At 43.0% G+C, this 23,513-nt stretch overlaps 3 protein-coding genes across 8 annotated transcripts in view; 1 reads left to right on the top strand and 2 right to left on the bottom strand.

The window, feature by feature from the left end:
• The window catches only part of LOC126924178 (headcase protein), a 168,243-nt gene that overhangs the window by 86,761 nt on the left and 57,969 nt on the right, over positions 1-23,513 (bottom strand). The window lies entirely within an intron of this gene.
• LOC126924195 (astakine-like) overlaps positions 1-23,513 on the top strand; it is a 303,996-nt gene that overhangs the window by 51,958 nt on the left and 228,525 nt on the right. The gene's annotated exons all lie outside the window — the stretch shown is intronic.
• Positions 10-18,308, bottom strand: LOC126924179 (facilitated trehalose transporter Tret1-2 homolog). 4 transcript variants are annotated; one of them, XM_050738398.1, is made up of 8 exons: positions 18,146-18,308; positions 8,673-8,738; positions 3,408-3,645; positions 2,547-2,903; positions 1,894-2,150; positions 1,153-1,404; positions 706-877; positions 10-476 (listed from the first exon to the last, which is right to left on the bottom strand). In XM_050738398.1, the coding sequence occupies exons 3-8, from the start codon at positions 3,481-3,483 to the stop codon at positions 196-198; spliced, it is 1,395 nt and encodes a 464-aa protein (XP_050594355.1). In that variant the 5' UTR covers positions 3,484-3,645; positions 8,673-8,738; positions 18,146-18,308; the 3' UTR covers positions 10-195. The 4 variants fall into 4 exon arrangements, with proteins under 4 accessions (XP_050594355.1, XP_050594357.1, XP_050594356.1 ...); XM_050738400.1 differs by lacking the exon at positions 8,673-8,738 and adding an exon at positions 14,101-14,331 and having other exon boundaries at positions 18,146-18,303; XM_050738399.1 differs by lacking the exon at positions 8,673-8,738.

The raw sequence follows: 23,513 nt of genomic DNA on the forward strand, positions 1-23,513 counted from the left end.
ACGTGCATATTCGTTCAAGTCGAGCTATATTTATTTTTCAGAATTTACTTACAAAGTTTCCACGATTCACGCACCGGCATTTCACATTCATCTCACCGTTATCGTACGATGACAAATTTATACTGCTATCGGTACTCTCAGCGATAGGTCCGCAGAAACCTCTGTCTATGTATTTCTCGTAATCGAATGCTATGCTCATCGTTCGTTGATGTCGTAGGTGCCGAACTCCCTTTGAATGTCGGCAAACGTCTTCCCCTTGGTCTCGATCATGCAGAATATCACGAAAACCACGCTCAATAGACAGATCATTGCGAAGAAAAAGAACACAGCTGCGTTCCCAACAGCATCGACCACAGAGGAAAACGACACGGTCACGATGAACGCCAGCATCCAGTTCAAACACGCCGCGCTGGAGGAAGCTGTCCCTTTTAGTTTCGCTGGGAAGATTTCGCCCATGTAGGCCCATGGTATGGGACCTGGTTTTTCGGAAAAGCAGTTTAAAACGCAATTGTGCAGCAAAAGAGTGTCATGTTAAATTGAAAAATGGCTTTCGAGTGTTTACAGACGAAAACGAGTCTTTATCCACATCCAGTACCATCGAGATTTCAAAATATTGATTTCTCGAATTCCCAAACGGTTCCGAATGGGTTAAGTAGAGATGGATTTGCGTTAAAAGCGAGGTGATGATGCTACTTTGTTACTAACCGGCACCCAGGCAGAAAGCCAGGATATATAGGCAAGCAGAAACGAGCGGTAACCAAAATAGACGGTCGGCTTGGTCGGGATTGTTGGTCCTCAAAACGAAGAAGATGCCTAGAGCCATCAGACAGAGACACATCACGCCGCAGGATATCATCATGAGGATCTTTCGACCCAGCTATAACAATTTTCCAAATGTTGCTACGCTTTTTGTCCTTTATGAGTTGGAGATTCGAAGAACGAACGCTGTATTCGGTACGTCAATAAATTTGTGTACTTTGCAAGAAACATTCTCAACCCTTTCACGCTCGATGTCGCGTATAAATAATTGGTAGGAAAGATATTTTTGTCATAAATAATTCGATTTTGAAAGGGTTAAAAACCTGTCAGAAATTCTTCAACAATGAAACGCAGCGTTCGCTCGTCGCAATTGCGAAAGATACGAGCGACAACCTGATCGATCAACGAGGCCGATATAGCGCAGGCGATCACCTGGACCACTGCGAAGATCAACATCTGAAGCAAGGGATCCATGTCAACGCCAGTTTGCCTGAAGATCGTCTCGCAGTAGAAAATAATAGCGTTGATGCCGCTGAATTGTTGCGCGAACATCAACCCATATGCCACTCCCATGGTCTTCAACACTGGTTTCTTCAAGAACGCAGAGAACGTCACCTTCTCGCGCCTGCTTTTGTCTATTTGGTCCTATTTTCAAGTACCAAATGCTGCTTCAAAACGCGATACTCAGTTCATACTTGCCTTAAAATAAACCTTTGATGTACAGTAGAGTTCCATTTATTTCCATTTGTCATCGGATGGAAAGCAGATCATAAACCAGAGGTCCAGATAAATGGATTCAAGCGACACAAATTCATTTAACCCTTCGGTAGCCTCGCAAAGTCAAATCCATTTAAAAATATCTCTAACTGTTCTTTCTTATCATAAACTCGATATCTGAGATATGTGGTCGTAATTGTCACGGATGGATAACTAAAGTTTGTAATAACTAAAATTTCGTTCCAACAAATGGAGTTCTACCGTACTGTTTCTCGAGCAAAACGTATTTCTTGCTTGCTGGATATTTCGCTGCTCGCAAAGTGTCCACACTGGCAGCGAACATAATTTGCGAATTGCTTGCGAGCAGCGTAAGAATCTCGCAAATACTTCGGTATTTGTAGCAAGTGTAACACTGACTTTAAACGCGCTGATCTCAGGATCGATATTGTACTCCGATCCACGGAAGAATCGCATCGACTTCTTGGCGGCTTCTTCGTTCTCTTTCGCCATGTAAAACAGCGGGCTCTCCGGCATGAAGGTCATGATGCTGGCGAATAAGAGAGGAGCGATACCACATAGAATCGATATCACAACGATGTTCCTAGCGTAGCCGCAGCAATAAGCATACAGGATCCCGATCACGAGTAATAATTGGAAGAAGACTCCCAAGGTACCTAATCGTACAACAGAGTCAAGCTTTTTATTAAATCGTACTATAGTATTTAGAGCAATACCTACTGAAGAGGATGGTACAACGTTTGAAAGCTTACGAATAGGAAGGTTTTTGTTACCACAAAGTACATCAATGATTATAGATCTGCGGTGTTAAACATCGGTTATCGATTGCCGTTATTATTATTTGGCATTGCTTCTTCTTCAGAACATCTTTTTGTCAGAAACTCTAAATATTCGCGATCCTATCATAGACTTTCTAACGTATCTCGTTCCCAGTAGATACTGATATAAATACTATGGCGCAAGAATCTTAATATTCTTTGAAATCGATCGAAAACATCTATATTTTTCCTTCGGTAAAGCTCATCGAATGCAGTTTCTTTTTTCTCTCGTACCTCTAATTTCTTTTTCGGAGATCTCGGCCGAGTACATCGGCGCGATGACGCAGAACATTCCGCCACAGGCGCCGGTTATCAGTCTGCCCATAACTAAAAGCACGAACGTAGTCACCCCAATTGTGATGAACATCCAACCGAGAAGGAACGCGGGTACCAGCGACATCATTGTCCACTTTCGACCAATCTTGTCGACCAGGAAAGGCACCACTGGCATCCCAAGTGCTGCACCCAGCGGAAAAACCGACGCTATCACGTTCGTCGAGAATGTATCGTACTCGTGCTTCTCTTTCAGCACTTCGACGCACGGCGCGCTCCAACCAATTCCGCAGCCCAAAGAGAATCCGCCCATGCACGCTACAAAATTTACGCCATGTATCTACAGTCGATCGTTTCTCGCGATTTTTCTCTTGCCGATTCCACACGAGCAAATCATTAAAACACGTTCACAATCCAAGGCAAAAACATACATGTTACGACATCGTACATCCAAAGAACCGATGTATCACGAACTAAAATCTCGTATAATTACGTGTGGTAATACGTTGATCGCCACAATGGTTATCGGTAACTGCTAAATTTTTTACGATGATTAAAACAAGACAAATTTCATAGACTAACAAATTTTCAAGGATGCGAACGAGCCTGAGTTTTTTCAAGCTAGTCCGAGCCCGTAATCTCGGATACCCGCATACGTCTAATCTACGCGACTAGAGACTAATCACACCATAGGGGTTAGGGAACTGTGAACGTGTCAAAAAGATTGCAATTATCAGGCGAATAGGTTAAATCGTTTTTATTGAACGAAATAATATTTAAAAACTGGCTATAGGAAGAAATTTCGGGAAGTAAGAAAAGAACCTGCGCAAGCAGCGATGTACTGTGGAAGCCTTCTACGGAAGAGGCTTTTGAAGTCCTCCTTGTCTTTATCCGCCATTTTTCGCGAGATACTGTTGCCCAATCTCGATTTGTGATTATATTCGCTCGTTTTCCTTCTATGAAAATTGAATGTTTCTCGCCGTCACATATAGGTACAGTCTGTGTGTTCTCTCATCGATGCTCGAGTACGATGATCATCCTTTTCTATGTGGCTATACGTCTTGAACAAAAGAACACGTGGAAAATGGGGAGAAGGTAGGAAAACGAGGAGATGAAACGTTCGAAAGGAGAAAAGAAAACGATCCTCGGACCCAACACGTTTCCCTGTTCCAATAAACTCGTCGACCAGACTATGGTTCTCAAGGACGATACCTGCGGCGGCCGTATTCCCCGTCGACTGCGGGGACGACGCGGTGGTAATAGGGATAAGGTCCCTTCCTCACGCCCGGTTACTTCGGCTAACGACATTCAAATTCCATTAGGACAGCGCGCGATGTGCGGCTGACAACTTTCAGATTACAGATCGGCTCGTTCTCCTCGGTTTTGGCGAGAGAAGAACTCTTGTCGGAATAATGGCGGGGAGAGAAAGGGGAAGAACGGCAAGGAAAAGAGCTCGAAGAAACGGGAACGATTAAATCGCGAATACGGACCGGGTATTTAAATGAGTGCATCTACATTTTAAATATCTTCTTCGGTGCCACTGTGACTCCGGGTTGACTCGAATTCTTACGAATCCATTCATAACTTTATAGTATAAAGTATTTTTAATATAAAATCTATATATACATGTATATAATAACGATATATTTAGCAATGTATACATTTTTCTCACGAGAATCGCAGACTTTTTGGTCCATTCTTTTTTTTTCCTTTTGTTACAGGTAGTTTGGTCCAAAAATAGTAAAGCCAGTCTTGAAATATTTTTGTTTGGATTTCTAAGAATCGACGGAACTTCTTTTCTTAAAAGCTTTGAAGATTCTGGATACTTTCGAATACTATACCTATGCGTTCTGTGAATTTATGCATCTTTAAATTTTGTATGCAAATTCTCGGTTTACTTGCCAAACCATGTATTTTGACTCTCATAATTTTCTATATCTACGAAACTTCGCATCCGACATCGAGTAAGATCGCAAGCTAAAATCGCGTCGATGAGTTCTCGCTGATTTGCAGGGTGAACGACCTATGAACGAAGCTTTCCTCTACAACAGTGCATTGACGGGAGGAAGGAAATCGGAGGAAAGATAAAGAACGCGGCTGTTCTAGCTTCTATCTACATATACACCACGAGGCTGCTTCCGACGAGGAACGTCCGCGGAGGGAATTCTAGATAACCGATAACGATACGTACTCGACTGGTGATCGAGCTCTGAGAAACGCCGTGTCGTTGTACGATCGTAAGAGAGGATGCACTGTTCTTCCAGCGAAATCTGCCGCCCTTCGGGCCACGATAAGAAAAATAACGCACGAATCAACCGCCTCGTTATCCGTCTGCTAAAATTTGAGACGTCGAAGATGACTTTACTTCGGGCAAACGTCGGTCCAAAGGCTGAAAAGTTCGAACGCATTCGTCGAAGCGCTCGAACGAATGCTTCCACAGTGCTGTGAACAGACACTGTCCTCCTAAGTTTAACCGCCACATCTAGCGTTTCTTCGGTTTTCAAAATATACCGCTTAATCGAACGTCCGACTATCCGAATAATATCTAACTGTAACATGAACCAAATACGCGAAATATACTCAACTATGTCATACTCTCTATGTATTCGATCAAGTTAGCGATTTCGTTAGAAGTCCATCGTTAGACACGTGTGCAATGAAGAAATTATTGAACGAATTAAGGAGAAATTTAGTAGCAATTGAAACAACCAACAGATGGCGTGAAAATATGTAATTTGTCAATTACGAAGGATTTGAAAAACAGATTAGAAGAGCAAGAGGAAAATAATTGTTCGCGACAAATTGTACCGCTTTTCATATAAACCGCGTTGACGAATTTAGTCGTTCGATTGTTTAAAAAATTCGAGCGTTTAGTCCTTCTGTAACCAATTACTTCGAATAATCGAGGTCCTACTGCGTAAATTCGCCAAAGATAGTTGCAAAGGCCGCACAAGACGTAATTGCAGCGTATCACGAACTCATTGCCTTTTTCTCGCCTTTCAAGCACACCGTTTCCATTCGTGTCGTGTCTCGGCTCTCCAGGTCCGCCGGGAGCACCCCGCATTTACATATAAATATAAGTAAAAAGCGTATTTGCATTCAAATGTCTGGCGGCAGGGTCGAGGTACAAAAGTTCGACGGCATTCTCGATCGAAAGTTCGCGGGAAGACTAACCGCGAATGGAGCAGGTAAATGAAAGACACATCAATGATGCAGAATTCGTGGGGTCGAACGGAAGATCGATCGAGCCACAAGTTCGATTGCCGATAATAATTCGGAAAATTTGTCCAATCAAACGTATCTTAGGAAGTTATATTCCAATGGATATTATTAAAATCCATGTAGATAACACTTAAGTATTTGACTTTAGTACGCGATATATACATGTTTGCTACTTTTTATTATTTCACACTTTTCAGGAATAAAGTATTCCAGTTATTGGCAAGATATTAAAAGAAACCGAAATCTTAAGAATATGCGAGAATAGTTGAATATTTGGCAATAAAATTAAAAAACAAATTATCGAGCTTTCAATCGAATCGCATTAGGTGTTCCGATACTTATGGACGATAGTAGTGTAGGTGGGCTGTGCATTGCTGCCACCTTAGCTTTCGAATTCAATTCGTCACGGAAGTTGCTGCAACGCAAAACGAGACAGTCCGGTTTGGGTGTCGATGGATATTAGCGGACTTGTTTTCCAACGACTAGACTAGTTATCGAAACATTGTGATTTCCGTGAAAAATTCGCTAACACATTGGCTATCGATCGTGGGATTAAAGTTGGTTACGGGCATCGAGGTAATGGAGCTGGATAATTGATCAAAATCCGAGTATTATATTTGCCGTTCTATCTCTCGCGAGTTAATAGAATGTTATATCGAGTTCCATTCATCGAGGCTCATTCAAGAATAGGAATGAACTACGATTGCTCGTCATGGCTCGACGGCTTCCCCCTTACCAGATGAATATTCCATCTATCCAACGGTTATTTATCGTAGCGACGCTTAATCGTGCAACACTCGCGTCATTTGCCAGCAGTGAAACGCTTTGTCGTCGCTTAATTTACACCGAACCCTCGGAGTTCATCGATTCCAACTCAACGACTGTCTGTTGGCCGTTAATCAAAGACACGAGTTGGTTGTACTTAGGGTCCAAAGATGTACGAACTTGGTCGTTTAATCTTCAGAGGCCGGAGAAGAAGATACGCAGTTAACTATCGCAACAGTGTCAGAGATCGCGACGACTCGAGTGCAGCATTCAACGAGGTAAGAATTTCCTCGTTTTCCACGTCTCTTGGAAACTTGCCTCGTTCGATATCCAACGTTGTCCATCGATATACGAAAAACGCTACAATAGTCGGTAGTCGTCTAAACTCGATCCTCTCCCGCGTCGTCCGCGAGCGCATAGAACGCAGCAAGCAGACCTCCAAACGGCTTACATAAGCCGTCGACTGGCTTTGCTACCTTGAAGTCGGTCGTTGCCGCTGTCTCTTGCAATCGCTGCATGCCGGCGTATGCATCGAACGTTCTTTACAACCGACTGGCAATCAAGACTCACAACGACGCGTGCACGGGAACACACAGTGAAACGAGAGAGGAGAATGCACGCGGCAACGAATAGATTTCAATTTCAACGTGGGAATGTGCCTCTATGCCGGTGCTGGTATTGATCCTCGCGGGACGGATAATAAATTGTCGATTCGAGACCGTGCGTCCGGAGGAGACGTCGTTAAGAAGACGATACACGTCGCCTCTCTCTTCCCTCTAGTCCATCCAAACAATCTAACCCCCTTCGTACGTATTATTATTCCCGTGGCGGATTCCGGAGCTGAACGCGCCACTAACGAGCCAATCTCTGCGCGATGGAACGTTTAATGATCACGGTGTGTGATCTTTGTACCAATCGTCGGGGCAGACCTCGTCGATACCCTCTCGAACATCGGACGTGATATCAGAATGCGATCTCGAAAATTTTCCAGAGCTGGGAATCACGAAACGAAGGAGCAATTGTTCATCGCGAATGGTTGAGAAGGTGGCTGGCAAAAGCGACAGATGTATAGAAGCAATAATTATCGAGCGAGAAGTGACGGGGAATTAATATCGTATCATTCTAATGAGAGATTGTAAATAGAATATCAAATTGTAAGTAACTTTTGCAATCCAAGCTATAGATCACCTCTACAAAAAATGTAACGTACGTATTTTTTGTATATGATATCAATGATATAAGAAAATCTAAATGGTCTAATCTATATTCTTCGTTATTTTGTTACGCTAACGGAAGGCTCGTTTACATCGTTTCTAATACCTACATGTACTCTGTTCGTTTCTCCTCGGATCTCGATATAGATCGTGACAAATTCGTAGATACGACCATCTTGGTTATTGAAGAAAATGCTGTGCTTCGCGTCTAAGATCGTATCAAAGAAGGACGATCCTATTACATTATAGATATACGTTTACGAGTTATGAATATATGTCTAGCTGAATTACCTAGAAAATTTCACAGTTCGAAACTGTCGAAAATATACGTAACGCGCGAAGCTATATAAAATTTGCAAAATAAAACGTGCGTGACAATGTTTCATAGAAAAAAAAGTTTGTCTACGTTCAAAAAGGACATAAAAGTTAGAAAACTATCTAAACCTGCATCTATGCCACTAGCCACCTTTCTCAACCGCGGAACGGTACTTCACCGAACGCTTGTTTTGCCGCAGAACTTGCAGGAAACTTGCAAGTAACTCACGGGGAAGCGACAAATTCGTTGGAACAAGTTTGCGACAACTTACAACGCGATGGACCAATTGTTTCGAGAAATCAGATCGAAACGTCGAGACGACCTAATTCCAAGGGGACATGGCCAAGGGATGAGAGAAAGAGAGTCGTCCACCCTCGCGCAATCGATTCTAACGAGAGAGGCTTAGGACGGCCGATCAAGCTCGTATAAATCACGGCTCCTTCCCCACGGGGTGTTAAGGCGGACGGGAATGGTGTTCCCGATAAAAGTCACCGGACCACAGGAAATTCCTTTCCCGTCGCTACGAATCGAACTTCGGGACATTGGTTTCTCGCTTAGCGGATTACGTACCACGTCGAGCGAGAGTGTATTTCGCTGCGAACTAAGAATACATAGGGGATCGGCCAGTGGATTTACCTGGAACAGAAAAAGGTAAAAGCGAACCATTAGATACGTGTAAATGCCAAATTCCATCGGGGTAAATGCGTAAGAGTTGAATAACGCGTCGAATACATCACGCGCCGACTGCGAGAAAACTTATAAGAGCTAGAACGTCGGTTCGATGTATAACTAATGGAAATAATAACAACACAATGGCCTCGTACAGAGAACGTGCTCGCGTTGATTTACTTTTCACGGTCTGCTACACCGTTATGGAACACCCACGTGTATGTATATGTGCGTGTTCAAATACTCGTGCGAGTCTGAATAGCCGTGTGTGTCGTGGAATACGTGCGTGATCGAATCAGACACCAAAATTAACATTCTTTCTAAAATTCTTACGAAAAAAAGTTCATTTCCGATTCTATGGAAGATAATGATGGCTCAAAAATTCGAAAGGAATTCTTTGAAAAATTAAACGATTAAAAAATAATGGTTGAGATGATTACCAATAACGAAAAAAATTTTCCTCGTTTACAATGATTTTTCTTTATTAAAATCATTTAAATCGAGATATTTACTAATTCTTATACCGCAACTCTTTTGATTTCGATTAGAACCGTCACGATGTCGATGGCGCGTGAACAATATATCGCGACTCGATCCTAGAGAATCGGGGATCGGAGAGAACACACACGAATGCGCGACAAAAACCGCTCGCGCAACCGTTCGTAAATTATCGCGATCGCGCTTCACGCTCGATTTCAGAGAACCTCGTGTTGGCTTTATCGAAGCCGACGTCGACGAAAACGGTAGGGGATAATTGGTAATTTCGATCCATTTGTCAAACGGAACGCGGCAGCCTCGTTGGAACGTGTCACCACGAGCTACTTTTGCAAACGAGCCACCATACCCGTCCACCCACCCATAAATCTTGGCAAATGCCGGCCGTTAATTTTTTTGTCCCGCTCAGACTGACCTACAATGTAAGCTCGAGGCACCGGGATCGAAATAACTCAGAGTATTCTCATTTTCAAATTTGGCCTTTCGTCTTTTCAGCGTTGAAACTTAGCAACGGTACTAATATCTTCATCTTGTCCAGTTGACAGACAATCGTACGAGATAGTTACTTGCATTAATATTCGGACACGATACTATCTACGTACCTGTTGCTTTATATAAATAAAAAGGGGTTGATTTAAATATCGCGTTGCTTATTTCTCGAGAATACAAACCAATTAACATACGAAATGAGGTGTAAAAACGTTGTGCGTGATAATTGTAGCGCTGCTGGCTGTAGATGTCGCCGCTAAGGTACTGCTGTATTTTCTTCTCATTTAAGAATCGTGGAAGAAAAATCGAAATTCCGATTGCCGGGATTTGAATCCGGGAACATTCGTAACCTAAGGCGCTAACCACTGCGCTACCGTCGTCCGACACTAGTTAGTATCGAGTGGTGGTATTTGTGTTATCGAGTGCCGCCATAAAAATATCATCTCGATTTGCTTTTCCCTTTTTCGAAGGAAAAACCGAACCTCGATCATTCGATAAGTTCGTGGTGCTTTTTTAGTAAAACGTTCATAAGCCTAGATCTTTCGAACAAAAATTAGAACACACTCTGCACTCATATTCTTTAGAGTTTTGAATTGTTACTCTTTTGACGTGTTTCTTTCAAAGATCGAAAACTTGTCGGTCGTGGTGCATTGCATCACATCCAATTACAAGTACGAACCAATACCGGCAAATCGAAGACTCGAAAAGCAAATGCAAAAATAGCTGTCGCATTCCGACGTTTTACGAGCCGATAAGATACAAGTATTGTTTCTAAACTAGTTATACGATGGAAAACCAGGTTTTGCGTATCAGGCTTTGAAACGTGTTATTACTCGATAAGATAGGAAAACTGGTCGGTGCTTCATTGTTGTCCTGTCTTAATCGGCATATCGTTCGAGCAACTCGCTTTTCAAACTCACACTGGCATTGCCTCGGTGATTCATTGAACAACTTTAACACGATATACGTAAAGTGGAACGCAACGACGTTTTAAGAATCGATAGCTACCAAACCACGAGTTTCGTTAAATACTCGTTCCGGTTTGAAGCATATAGTTGGAATAAACTTATCACTTAGTAAACTTATCTACGTATCAGCGGTTGGAATAAACAGAAAATAACGTTTGGAAAGTTATAAAGGAATCAACTTTGTTTGATTTACCTCGAGGCGATATGACGCTGACGCGACAGATCAGTGATTCCCAAGTTCAGAATCACAATTTTTCAGATCTTTCTTCTTTTCTTTCTTTTCTTTTTCCTTTCTTTCTTTTTGTAATCGCGTAGCTGCACCTGCTGCTGTAAATTTTAGGATTTGAATACAAAGTGCGCGTAAACACTTGTACATTTTCTAACGTGCGCTGTGATTATAAAGAGCTTGGGAACCACTGCTGTAGATGTATAGAGTGTCGCAACTCAAAATAATGCAGTTTTGTATTCCATTACTCGCCTGAAAAATCGCAAGTATGTCAGCTAATGGTCGTGAAAATTTCAAATTTCGAATTAGTCGATAATTTTAGAAATTTTAATAATATTCTGGTCGTTTCTGTAAGCGTCCTAATATTTTTAACTGCTAGTGTACATTAGAGAGTTATTAAACCGTCGTTGCACGCTTACATGTTTTATTTCCATACCAATACGTAGATGATTCTTTGCAACAGGAAGATGAGACGAAGAGCTTTAATCGAATTCATCAACAACCGGGCAAGAATTGTTTTCTATTTACAACTTATTTCTCGAAGTTTGGGCGTCCGTTTGTGACACGCAATTTGATTTCGCGTTTCCTTTGGCGGTTTATACGCAGCTGGCCGAAACAAATCGATCGATTGTTCGTTGCAGGGCTGCGGGTTGAATTCCACAAAACGACTAAGAAAAATAACCAGAGAGAGAGAGAGGGGAGGGAGAGGAGGAGAAGGAGGGAAAGAAAATGTGTTTTCCCATCTTGCGCGCTCCTGTTCTCTTCTCCCCGCCGTTATTTCTCGGCGATTCACCGTTATTGACGACGCGGTCGCGTTAGAAAACTCGTACGAATTTAATGTACCATAACAGAAATATTGCGAGCTCTTTTGTGACGGTGGTAGAGCCGATTCCGCGGGAAACTTCTTTCTTTTTCGCGCGTGTTGCTCTTTTACCTTTCCAGCCCGTTAACCACAATTCGCGCCAACGATGTACCCTTCCTTGCCTTTTAGGTGCCACAAAAGTACGAGCGATCTAAATAACAATTTAATATTCGATACATAGAAATATGTCGCCAGACACCGATTCTTCTTTTATAGTATTAGATCGTTTCGAAGCTTGGGATATTTGAATTGTATATTTTGAAAAAAATATGGGATCGGGATATACAGTGGGTCACGAAAGTATTCGTCGATACTCGTAGATTCAGACTGTTTTTATGAACGTATCGTGCGCGTTATGCGAGATATGTATTTTGAAATTTCATTGGCATTCTACAGGATCGCGACTCTACATACTGGATATGTCCTGAAACGTTTGCGGCGAAATTGTACGTAGAGATTCGAAATGAATCGAACAGTTCAAAATCGAAACTCTTGGAGAGATTTTTTGTTCGACTCGCGAACCAAGATAATTTCCGAAGCAAAGGCGGTGAAAGCTGGATTTCCTCTTAACGACTGCGAGAGAAACGCTGAGGAAGCAGCAACAGCCTGGGCTAAATCTACATTCTGCTGCATCCGAATCTCTTTCTTTTCGCTCAGACACGCAGAAGAGGGTGAAAATGTCCCCAGGAGACTTCTCTCCCGCGAGTTGCGCAAAAAAACGTCCGCCTCTAGCCGCGCGAAGCACCATCGTCCAAAGTGTCCTCGTCTTCTCTCAGATTTATCATATTCCTCGCGTGTGGTGCGTGCATGAGAACCGGCGTAGGTTTTTCACGAACCATGAAACCTGCTTGAAACGCGCTTTCCAGTTCCAACTGGAACTTTTTCCACTACCTGACTCGTCCCAGCTTTCCTTCGCTCTTTCGATTTTCTTTTCCGACGATTAATCGACTCCGGATGGGGTTTCGTTCGGTCGAAACTCCAAGGGGATTCCTTGGAAGCTCGCAAACATCCCGGACAAAGTCGACGGGACGAAAACCAAATGGATCCAAAGACCTTTTCTTCAAAGTTTAGCAGCTTCTTTCGCGAGAAAGCGGGATTTTCATTGGAACGAGACGACGATGGTCGGGGATCCTCGGCGTGTGAATCCGACCAGTGGCCCTTGTATGCTCGTTTTTGCGTGGAAAAGGAAACGAGGAAGCAAAGGAGGAAGAGGCGAGTCGCTGGAAAAAAGAACTAAGGGGGCCCTCTTAATGCCTCGCGGCAAAATTCGCTAAACGCTCGAAAGCAGCTGCTCCTGGCGTTACCAGTCATTTCCTCCTTTCTCTCTTTTTCTCGCTTCTCTTCCAAGTTTTTCTCCCTCTGAACCACGGTGTTTGTCATCTCTTCCACCTTGCTCCCATTACCACCCTATTTCCGCGCCTTCAAGATCCGCACTCTGAACTTCCGGCGTCCTGGCCTCGTGTCTACGCCTTCGGAATTATTCCGCGACAAAGGAGACGAAGCGCTCGAAAAATAAAGACTCGCACGACCGAAAGACAACTACCACCGAACGTAGCTGAGTCGTTGCCGTGTTTCCATCGGCGATTAGTTTCTCGCAACCCTCGTTGCTCTTGTTCGGTTCTCGTTAATAGAACGGTCGGAATGTTGGAGAAAGAAATGAGAAAAACAAGTTGTACCTATTCTGTTAGAAATGTTTGTGTCGTTACAAAATTATAAATTTTACAATGGGAACATAGTCGTCAAGTCCTATCGATAACTCCTTCCCGCGTTTTCTAATTCATCGAGCAAATATAAAATCATCGATTCTTCTATTCTTAATGATAAAATGCTTATTACAAATTCCAGTCGGTTGATTTCATGTAAATGAATTTATTTCAAACCTTTTCATCCATTTGAAAGTTTTTGCTTTGAAAATATACTTCAAGATTTGCCATCGATCTAAAAAAATAATAAATGGCCTGATACAAAATACATTGAAAAAACATCCGTGTCGGATTTATTTGCCCAACTGGAGCTGGTCTTTGATCGTTTTTCCTCTTTCACGCCGTAAGGTACATTAGCGAACCTTCGATCGTTCTTGGAACGAGCTCGTCGCGCTTTTCCAATTTCACAAGCGAAGGTAAGAAGGGAGAGGGCAGGCGACGGCAGACTAGTTTCCCAAGTCCCAGCAGGGAAGCTCGACTCGAATTACCTTTAAGCAAGGGAGGCAAAAAACCGAACAGCTCGAGGGTCTCGGACAACGCAGCGTTCAAAATCGAACGCGCCCTTTCCTCCGTACAATTTGCATACCTTTCCTCCGAGAACCGAAATGACCCTGTGAAACGAGCATAAGGGTCCTTTCTGCGACGTCTAATGGTCTACGTCCCGTCGCATCTGCTCCAAATGGCACGGTACTAGCGTGGTTACGTAATTTTGTAACCGAGAATGGTTCTCTCGTCCTTAGCTGGCGAGAGAAACAACGATGGCCGAAAATTGGACCGTTTCCGTGCCTAAAATATTCCTTAAAGCTTCGTAATATCGCTGCAAAGTAATTTACAGTTGTATATTATATCAGTCATATCAACGTAATGACTTAGATTTGTCATAGTAGAATTAACCCCTTCCCGTACTTTAGCGAGTCAGACTCGCGATGAAGAGTTTAGCCCAAACATGAATATCGCGAGTCTGACTCGTGACCAGATACTTGGGCCAAACATGAATATGAAACTCGCGATATTCATGTTTGAGCCAAAATCTTCATCGCGAGTCTGACTCGCTAAAGTACAAGAAGGGGTTAAAAAATGATCGATGTTTAGCGGTTAATTCTACATCGGTAATCGTCGATGTTATTATCTGGCCATAGGCAACCCAAAAAGCTTGTATCTCGAGCAAAATTTATCTCGTCAATTTCTTCGGAGCAAGTTTTTATCTTTCAAAGGTCCCCGAACGTTTCACTTAAAAAGTGAAAATATCCCCAAAACTTTTTCTAAGTTTGAAACAGTAAGAGAAAAAATTACAGTACAAAACTATGCTTGCCCACGAAGAGCTAAAAATTAGATAAGACAACGTGTTCCTCTTCCGATATCGCTTTCTAAATCCTTTGCCAAAGGTCACAACCATCCACGAAACTTTCCATCTATCTTCACTAACGCGTAACACTATCACAGCGGGGAATTATCAACGAGTCTGGGAATGCGGACAATTTTCCTCGTTGCTTGGTCGAAACGTGACAAAACGAGAGAATAGTAGAGAGAGAGATAGAGGCGTCAAAGGGAGAGCAGGGGACACGATACTTCGCCGGGCGTTAATAATGAGCCAGCCATTCCAGCGGCATCGGTGTCACGTCGCTTTGTTCCACCGCGTATTATTCGGTCGCGCGCGTATCTGGAATAATCAGTCGCGTTTTACCGAAATAGCGACGCGCATTGTCCCACAGGGTCTAGACGACGTCGGACGAAACGCGCGTCGGAATCGTAATGGAGAACAAAGAGCGCGTCGAGGACGAGAGAAAGGATTGTCAGAAAAGTTTCACCAGTTTCTAGACAACTAAAGGGAACCAAGAAAAGTTCCTTTTCTAGATCGTGTCTGCGTATTCGCTTTCCATTGCGTCCATTTTACTCTTCTTCTTCTTCTTTTTCTTTTTCTTCTTCTTTTATCGACCTTCTTTTTCACGGACTAGTTCGAATTCTAGAGAAAACTTTCCTATTAATCGAACAGTTCCTTCGCGTCCTCCATGTTCTGCAGTAACGTGGCGAACTAGTCGATGGAAATACGATTTTAATCGCTTCTATGAAGTTTAGAAAACTTTCTCCGCGATAGTAACCTATATCTGGTGAAACCTACTAGAGAAAAACACCATATTCTATTACTTTTCACCTCGATACGCGGTAGCAATACACGGTGAGCCTAAATTCGTAGCGCAACCAAAGTCATCAAGATTCTATGGCTGGAAATAGGAGAAAGATGAAAATTCCGCTTCTCCGAAAACCAAGTTTCGACGCTTGTCACAAGACAAAGGAGTAACAGACTCCGATATGACACATTCACGCGTGTCCAAAGCACTTCCGGGACAATGATGCAGGAAAACAGCAGGGGAAAAAGGTCCAGAGAGAAAAGAAACGTCAACAAGAGAGACAAAAGGAATCGATATTAGCCGCACCAATTCCGTTCGTGGTGAAAAAGCTTGGTGAAGGTTTGGGGCGCATTATGATCGATGAAATACCGTATTAAAGGTCCCCATCCTAGAAACAGACGCACCTGCCACTCGTTTGTCCCTCGATCCACTACCTTTTCCCCCCGGAAAGAAGCAAGCCTACAATGGGATTGTTTTGTCCCGTGTATTCTCTCTCTCTTTCTCTCTTGTTTCACTTGATCTCTCTCTATCTTCCCGCGGACGCCTTTGGTCACGAGTTTCGTCTCTCCGGAGAATAGACAAGCGTATCCGATAGCCGTGCTTATTGGATCCAACGTTGGAGACGCATCTCTCCCTTTCCACCGGCAGCGCAAGGGACGATTCTTCGTTAAGAAGATTACTCGATCCGGGGACCTCGAGATATCGAGATCTAACGTTACCTGACCGGCGATTATTATTTCACGAACACGGAGAGAATTTCGTTTGGGGCTTGCGCGACCCCACGACCGAAGTAATAAATCGTGCACCGGTCTCCTGGTCTCGTGACAGCAGAATCGAAGCGTTTTAGATTAGATAAGGCAACGTTTTCTACGAGGAATGTATTAATGAAGGACTCTTGTAAATTAGAAGTCGATAGCCACTACTCTTCCTCGTAAGTTACGAGGTACGTGAGTTTTCTAGCGAATGCATGTAAGTAGGAAGTTATAGGGATTAAAGCAACGTTAGGTATCGATGATGGCAATGTGAAAGCCAGGTAGTTTTGATATCGAGAAGAAGGAATATTTTCTGCGTCGCAGTTGACCTATCAACATGAAATGCATGTTCTTTCCAAACGTAATAAGACACGTTAGTCTCGATTTTCTGTATTTTTTAATGTAGAAAGTATTTGGATAGAAATTTTTAAAAGAAGCTAGATGGTAGATGCGCGGAAATTAACTGCTTGGTGTATAAATTGATTTCAACACAATTGCTAAAAATATATATACAACGGTTACAAAAACGATTTGCATATGCTGATCATTTCCAACGAAACACTTTTTTATCAGGTTTTATACGTATCTCATTTTCCTAAGATCAAATTTTTGTAATCATATGTAAATATATACCTGCTACTAGATGATATAAAATTTAATATAACTATATCTAATTGATTAGGTTTACCGGTATATAAATGCTAATGCACACAATGATGTGCGAATACTTGTTGAGGCGACTGCATATATACGAGACACGAGTAATAAGCATGAAATTCAAAATGACACGAGGAATGATGTACGTAATTGTTTCGAGCAGTCTACTTGATTTAATAGCCTCTTTCAATCCTCTGTTAATTAAAAATATCTTCTACGTCATGCCAAGCTTTGAAACAACCTACACATTTTGACACGATACTTGTATCACTTCACGTTGAAGTAATAAATGTTATCTCTACGTTCAAGAAACGAGGAAATTGGCATAACTGAGTAGCAGATACATGTTATCTGCAAAGAACATACGCTTGTGCGAGTACGTGTTTCTTCAGGAGAACTAAAATGTAAAAATCAAGACGCCGATTGCTTCGAATTATAAAGGAAAACAAGTTCGGAAGATGAAAAATCATATGAATATTCTCGATGAAAACCATCGGTATACTTTTATACTTTTTCCTTATAGACTGAGAGAAACTGATTACTCATACAGAAATGGCAATCCCGCGCTGGGAATGCCCCCGACTTTTTTAATTCTTTCCTGTTAAAATAAACAGCGAACGCTGAAAAGATCCAACGTATCGTTTTCTCGTGGCTGTCACGATCTTGCACAAAAATGACGTGTCGCTATACACTATACATCAATGATTATACTAGAATTTCGAGATCTCGAATTTGTACACACGTTCCGTAGAAACCGCGAATTTAAAAAACAATATCAGTATAACGTTATACTGGCTTAGAAAACTCTTTGGCGAAAGATCGTATCGTTTAATGAAAATCGACTTAGAATTCCGATATCTTGAAAAATTCTTTGGCAAAAATTTCAACGAACTAAAAAATAATAAACTTCAATTTCGAATTCACGATAGAATTAACAGATGATCCGATTTAATTACAAATAGAAGAATGATTCGAAATTTTTGTTCGCCAATGGACAAACCTCGTGAACGAAAAAAGATAAATTCATATCCAGCGATTAATACTTATTAAACGATGAATAACGCAGCCCAAAAGAAACTTTTTAACCACTCACCTGTAAAATCTCATCGCAAAGAAATCACTTATTGTTGTACTTTTATCGACAGTGACAGATTCGTAATAGAACTTGAACAATTTTTTCTGGACGCTTCGAGTCCCAAGCAACGATAGGATTCGACTGTTCGGGACGAGTTACCGCGACTAAATATGTTCCAGCGTCCCCTGCTTACGTAAGCCGTTACTTTTTCCTCCTATCGCCTACCACGAACCAATCTGGCCCGAGCATTCGCTTGATTAATACCGACACGTGAGGTGACGCTTGGAAGAACCCGTGTGTGGGCCCACCTTCGGTCGAACGTCACGTAGAATCAACCGCGAATCCAGTCGGTATTGTTTCGCTTCCACGGGTAGCTGTAACAGGTGCTGTTTTATGGTCTTGCGGCCGCGTGACTTTATCGATGATCGTAATCGAATAAACTGATTTTGTCGAAAGAATTGAGCGAAAACTGTATCGGTAATTATCGCATGATGAACAAGGGGCTGATTTTATACGAAAAAGTGAATGAAAAATGTAAAACAAAATTTGTTTATACGGCAATTTTTACAAATCGTCCACATAGAGAAAAAATTTATACCAATCGTTTGCGTATAAGTTTAGAAAATTTAATCTCCTCGGAGAGTTTAATGTCTTGACGGAGGGAAGGTGGGAAAAAGCAGTGTACGATCAAAGAAACAATTTGTTCGGCAAAAAAGAGAGATTTCAAGGGTCAGTGGGAATACAACGAGGGGGGAGAGATTCGCGAAAAAATCCCTCTTTTCCGAATAGAATCACGCCGAAGAAGGAACAGGTATACGGAAGCGGTGTCCGGTTGTGTATCCTCGAAAAGCTCTCGTTCCTATCATATTTATGAGATACCTCGAACCAACTGACTGCGACACCACACACACGCGCGCGCGCGCACACACACGCACACACACAGATATATGGATGTGGTAAATCAGCGTGGTCAAAAAGTGGCTCTCTGTCCGTGTGGAAATCTATGTATTCGGTCGCGCAATAAGACGTGACCTGCACGAGTGGGAAATTGGCTGAAAGCTCACGTCGCACGGTCTTCAAACGAGAAAAATCCGGAGCCCTCCCTTTGAACCTGTCGATTCTGCGAAGGGGAAAAGGGAAAAAGGCGTTTTCCGCGTTTCTATTGCCCCCTTCTCCGCTCCCGGTTTCTCTTTTGCTTCGTTCGTTTTATCCTCCCTTGTAGAGATCGACAGAATTTCGATCCGTCGGCACCCTTCGATCCATCCGAAAAGTCGTAGCACATTGGCACGCAATCAAGCGGTAGTTTGAGCCGACCGAGGCCTTTCAAAATGGTGGCGCGTACAACTCACCCCCATTCTTCTAACCCAATCGAATTCATCGCGCCGCATTAGCAGCTGTCGAAGCCGATCAAGGTCGTTATTCGATGCGAGCTGAAATCTGGCCACGGAAACGGCAGCGAAACGCGGCAAGAGCCTGCACGATCTCGTCCACCTTTTCCTTTGTCCGACGACAATGCGACGAAATAGCAGGGCCATCGGCCTGCTATTTCTCTTTCCGGTCCCTGGATCAATGGGACAAATTGGTACGAAATAACGATTAGCAAGGGCATCCATTGGCGTACCCTTCGGAAAAAAGATAAAGAGAAAAAACGCGAAACCTGCATCCGCTGACAGTTTTTGATCGGAATAAGGACATGGCAAGGGATCGGTTGAAAACCAAATCCTCTATTGTTGGCTGAATTTGTAGAAGCTGTGACAGCAGCTTGGGAACGTTTCGAGTTGTCATAGGGTATCGTGACAATGACGTCGTGAAGACGGAAGGCAATCTTTGATCTCTTTGGTGCCTGATCACGCTGCAGTCTCCATCGGTCTATGTCTATTGAAATCTCGGTTGTTGGATACATTTACAGAGTTTCCGACACTAGCTGGAGATTGCTCGGATTTGTGGCAAGACAACGGAACAGAGATGATACTATGTATCTACGAATGAAACAATTCTCGATACTTCTAGTTCCGATTACTCTAATTATATCGCAATCTCGAACAGCAACTCGGGACCACTTCGAGTTATCGTAAGACGGCGCAACAAAGACACCGTTTTGACGAATGGAAGAAAGCCTTTGATCGTCTTTGGCGTGTGATCATTGTGTTCTAATTCTACTGCAATCTCAAACATTCAATGGATTGCAGAACGTCTGACAATAGCTTGAGATCACGTGGAATTGTCATAAAACGATATAACAAAGACGCCATTTCGACGTGCGAAACTTCGATGTGTTTGGTCGTCGCGTTCTAACTCTACTATAATTTTGACTATTCTAATTTCGTTGCTATTGGATCATCGTGTACGAATTCTGTTCGAATCTCATTATTCAGGAGCGCCCGATCTTCTACGCCATTCGAAGTGCAACCACGATCGACACCGTCTTCTCCATTACGTAACTCCGTCGCGTATACACGGCAGGTTCCATGACGGAAAAAACGACCGAGATAAGAATGCCAATGTGATTTCCCGAAACGTGTCCCGCTGCACGATGTAACGTTACAAGATCGTGGAAGTTTCTTGACGAATTTCCCCGCGACCGACACGTAGAAGTCATCGCATCTGACTGGTGATTGTTACGCAACACGCTCGCGCGCGAAGCCGGTTACAGATCCGCACACGCTGTGTTCCTCGATTCCGCGCGTATTCGCTCTTTCTCTCTCTCTCCTCTCTCGTTCTCTGGCTTGCAGCAAACAACTTATATAATACCGTATATTTATCCACCGGCACGAGTTTACTGCACTACCGACACCGTTCCCTCTTGTCTGCGGTTCCGCCATACGCGCTAAGGAAAAGCGTAAGCTTGGCCGAGCGATACCTGTTCATTACGTGGCCGCGGGGCGGTCTATCCGAGAAAACACGTGACCCGTCGCTGTCTCATTAAGAAACGACGCTGGTTCCTTTCGGACCGGCGGAGTTATTGTCGCGACAGGCGGTGATTACTTATCGACGTGTGTCGCCGTGGAAACACAGGCCTTTTCTAATTATCGCGCGAATAACATCCTTCGTGAATCCAGCGTATTTCGCTGTACGCGTAATCGAAGAATCAACAGTTTATGTAATCCGCTAACTGTTGGCAAATATTTTTTTCAAAAATGCACGAAAGAGAAATATAATTGATTTATCGTGAGACTTTCGTTTGTAAGTCTATCGTGTATCTTTCTTCGCGTATTGATTCTTGGAACATAATTGTACACGTTGATACGTTCTCGACTACTTCTCTAAGATAAAGTACCGATAGCGATCGAAGAAAATTAGATCAACGAAAAACAACGAATCGTACACGTATTTGAAACGAAGCATTTATATACCTCGCATTCAACATCGCATCGTCGGTTAGATATTCAAAAACATTTATCAACGAGATTAAAGATCTCTAAAAATCATCGCTAAAAGGGACGTATGTCCCTGTACGTAGAAAAATCCCGATCGAAGTAGCGTTAAACGCGTCCCAACTAGTTTCTCTCGTCCGTGATACGCAGAGGCTACTCTGTTATTCCGAGCACGCGGAGGAACGACGTTCGTTTGGAACGGAGTGAAATTCCAGCCGCGGATATCCAGTGGATCTCAAGTCTCGCCTATTCGCTGATTCTTCCTCGTCGAACAGATGAAATACGTAGCAGCGCTAACGCGCGTACGAAGGAAAAGATAAATGCTCGTCGAGTTGGAGAAACATCCGGGGACGCAAGAGTTACGCTATCGGCTGGTGTAAGCTTGCACGCGCTTCGAGCGCGCACGAGAGTCGGAGACACACGCGTACAGGTAACTGTGACTGTTTGAAGAACACGAGAATAGACGCGAGACGGTAAACAGCGTCGATCCCAGACGATAGCGCGTAACCTAGCCCAAGAAAAACCTGATTGCCGAGCAGCTATAGCATTCCGATACGTAAACATACGATCCGAGTGTTTGCCTATTGCGTCGCGAATGTTTCCAATCTCGTACGTGCGCGAGTGGCGCAAAAGAGGAACGGCAGGTGCGAGTGAGATGCATGGAAGGAAGAGAAGCTACGGTGTGGCTATAAAAGGGTATTTGCAGGCGCCTTTATTTTTCAATGAAACCTTTTTTTATCAGCTTCTACATTTCGTTCTCGTAATATTCAATCTTTATCCTCGTATGGTAATATCATTAAACGATGAGAAATTTAACACGCTTGGTGTCAGGTATTACGCGCACAAATGCGATAACGAATAGAGTACCGTGCAATTACTTTTCGTAGCCACTGCAAGTATAGTCACGGATAGTATCGCAACGCTTATCATAGGAAACTTTTATACTGTGCGTTTTATACATTTTGAAATTTCATTAGACACGATCGCGTGTTGGACATGCTCGTTGAAAACTTCACTTTTGCTCGGTCAGGCAGTACGAAGTCGAATTGATTTGTCTTCCACAGGAGGCGATGCGGCACTCCGGTACGAAGCGGCCAATTATTCTACGCGAAAGACTCGTTATCCAATTTGGCTAACAAGGAGAACGATTGAACCGTCCGCCTCCGATTTTAACGAGCTTCTGGATGTTCGCGCTACGAATACCATGTTATCTTTAACCCCCTTCGACGTATGCGACACTCTCAATCTTCTACGTTATTCGTAATTGCGCTAAAACTCGCGGTATGACTATAATAATCGTGATTACAGGAAAGTGCAGCTCCTGACTATAGAGTCAGGCCCGTGCGCAGAAATTTCACTTTTCTACGCGGAATATATAATTTTACTGAAAAAGACGAAAAAGATTGGAAGATTCTTCAAAGATCCACTTTATTCTTTGTATTCGATTTTGAACGATCGCGAATCGAAAATAACGTCATACGTAGTACACTGAATATAATTTATAAGACTTGGATTTAATTTTACGAAGCGGATATAAAGATATATTTAACTGTAGCGTGGGTGATACGACGCGCAATACACGGTATACATAGTCTTGATAACTGACTACTGTTTTATCACACTACTCTCGTTATCGCAAATCGAAATAAGTCCTTGTCTTTAAATGCGTTTCAACGATTTGCATTCAAACCGCACATTCGATCATTTTTGTGGTTCATCGCTATTTAACGTCCTCTTGGACCAGCGTAATCGTTGCGTGTCACGGCGCAATAGGTCCTTAGGTAGCTTCGTGATTCACGAGAGGAGAACAGAAAGAACGTAAAAGGTAAGCACACGGTCCATCACGTAGAAGCGCATGGCCACGTAGCCAGTTTATTGCGCGCGAGCGTGCAAGTTCATAAGAACGTGACGTAACAGATAACGTGACACGACGCCCATCTCTCGACTGGATCGCGAGGCAATTTCTGCTGACAAGCTCGCTGGAATAATGCAACCTCGCCGAAGGGAATTAC

Source organism: Bombus affinis, chromosome 14, assembly GCF_024516045.1.
Source record: "Bombus affinis isolate iyBomAffi1 chromosome 14, iyBomAffi1.2, whole genome shotgun sequence".
NCBI classification, from domain to species: Eukaryota; Metazoa; Arthropoda; class Insecta; order Hymenoptera; family Apidae; genus Bombus; species Bombus affinis.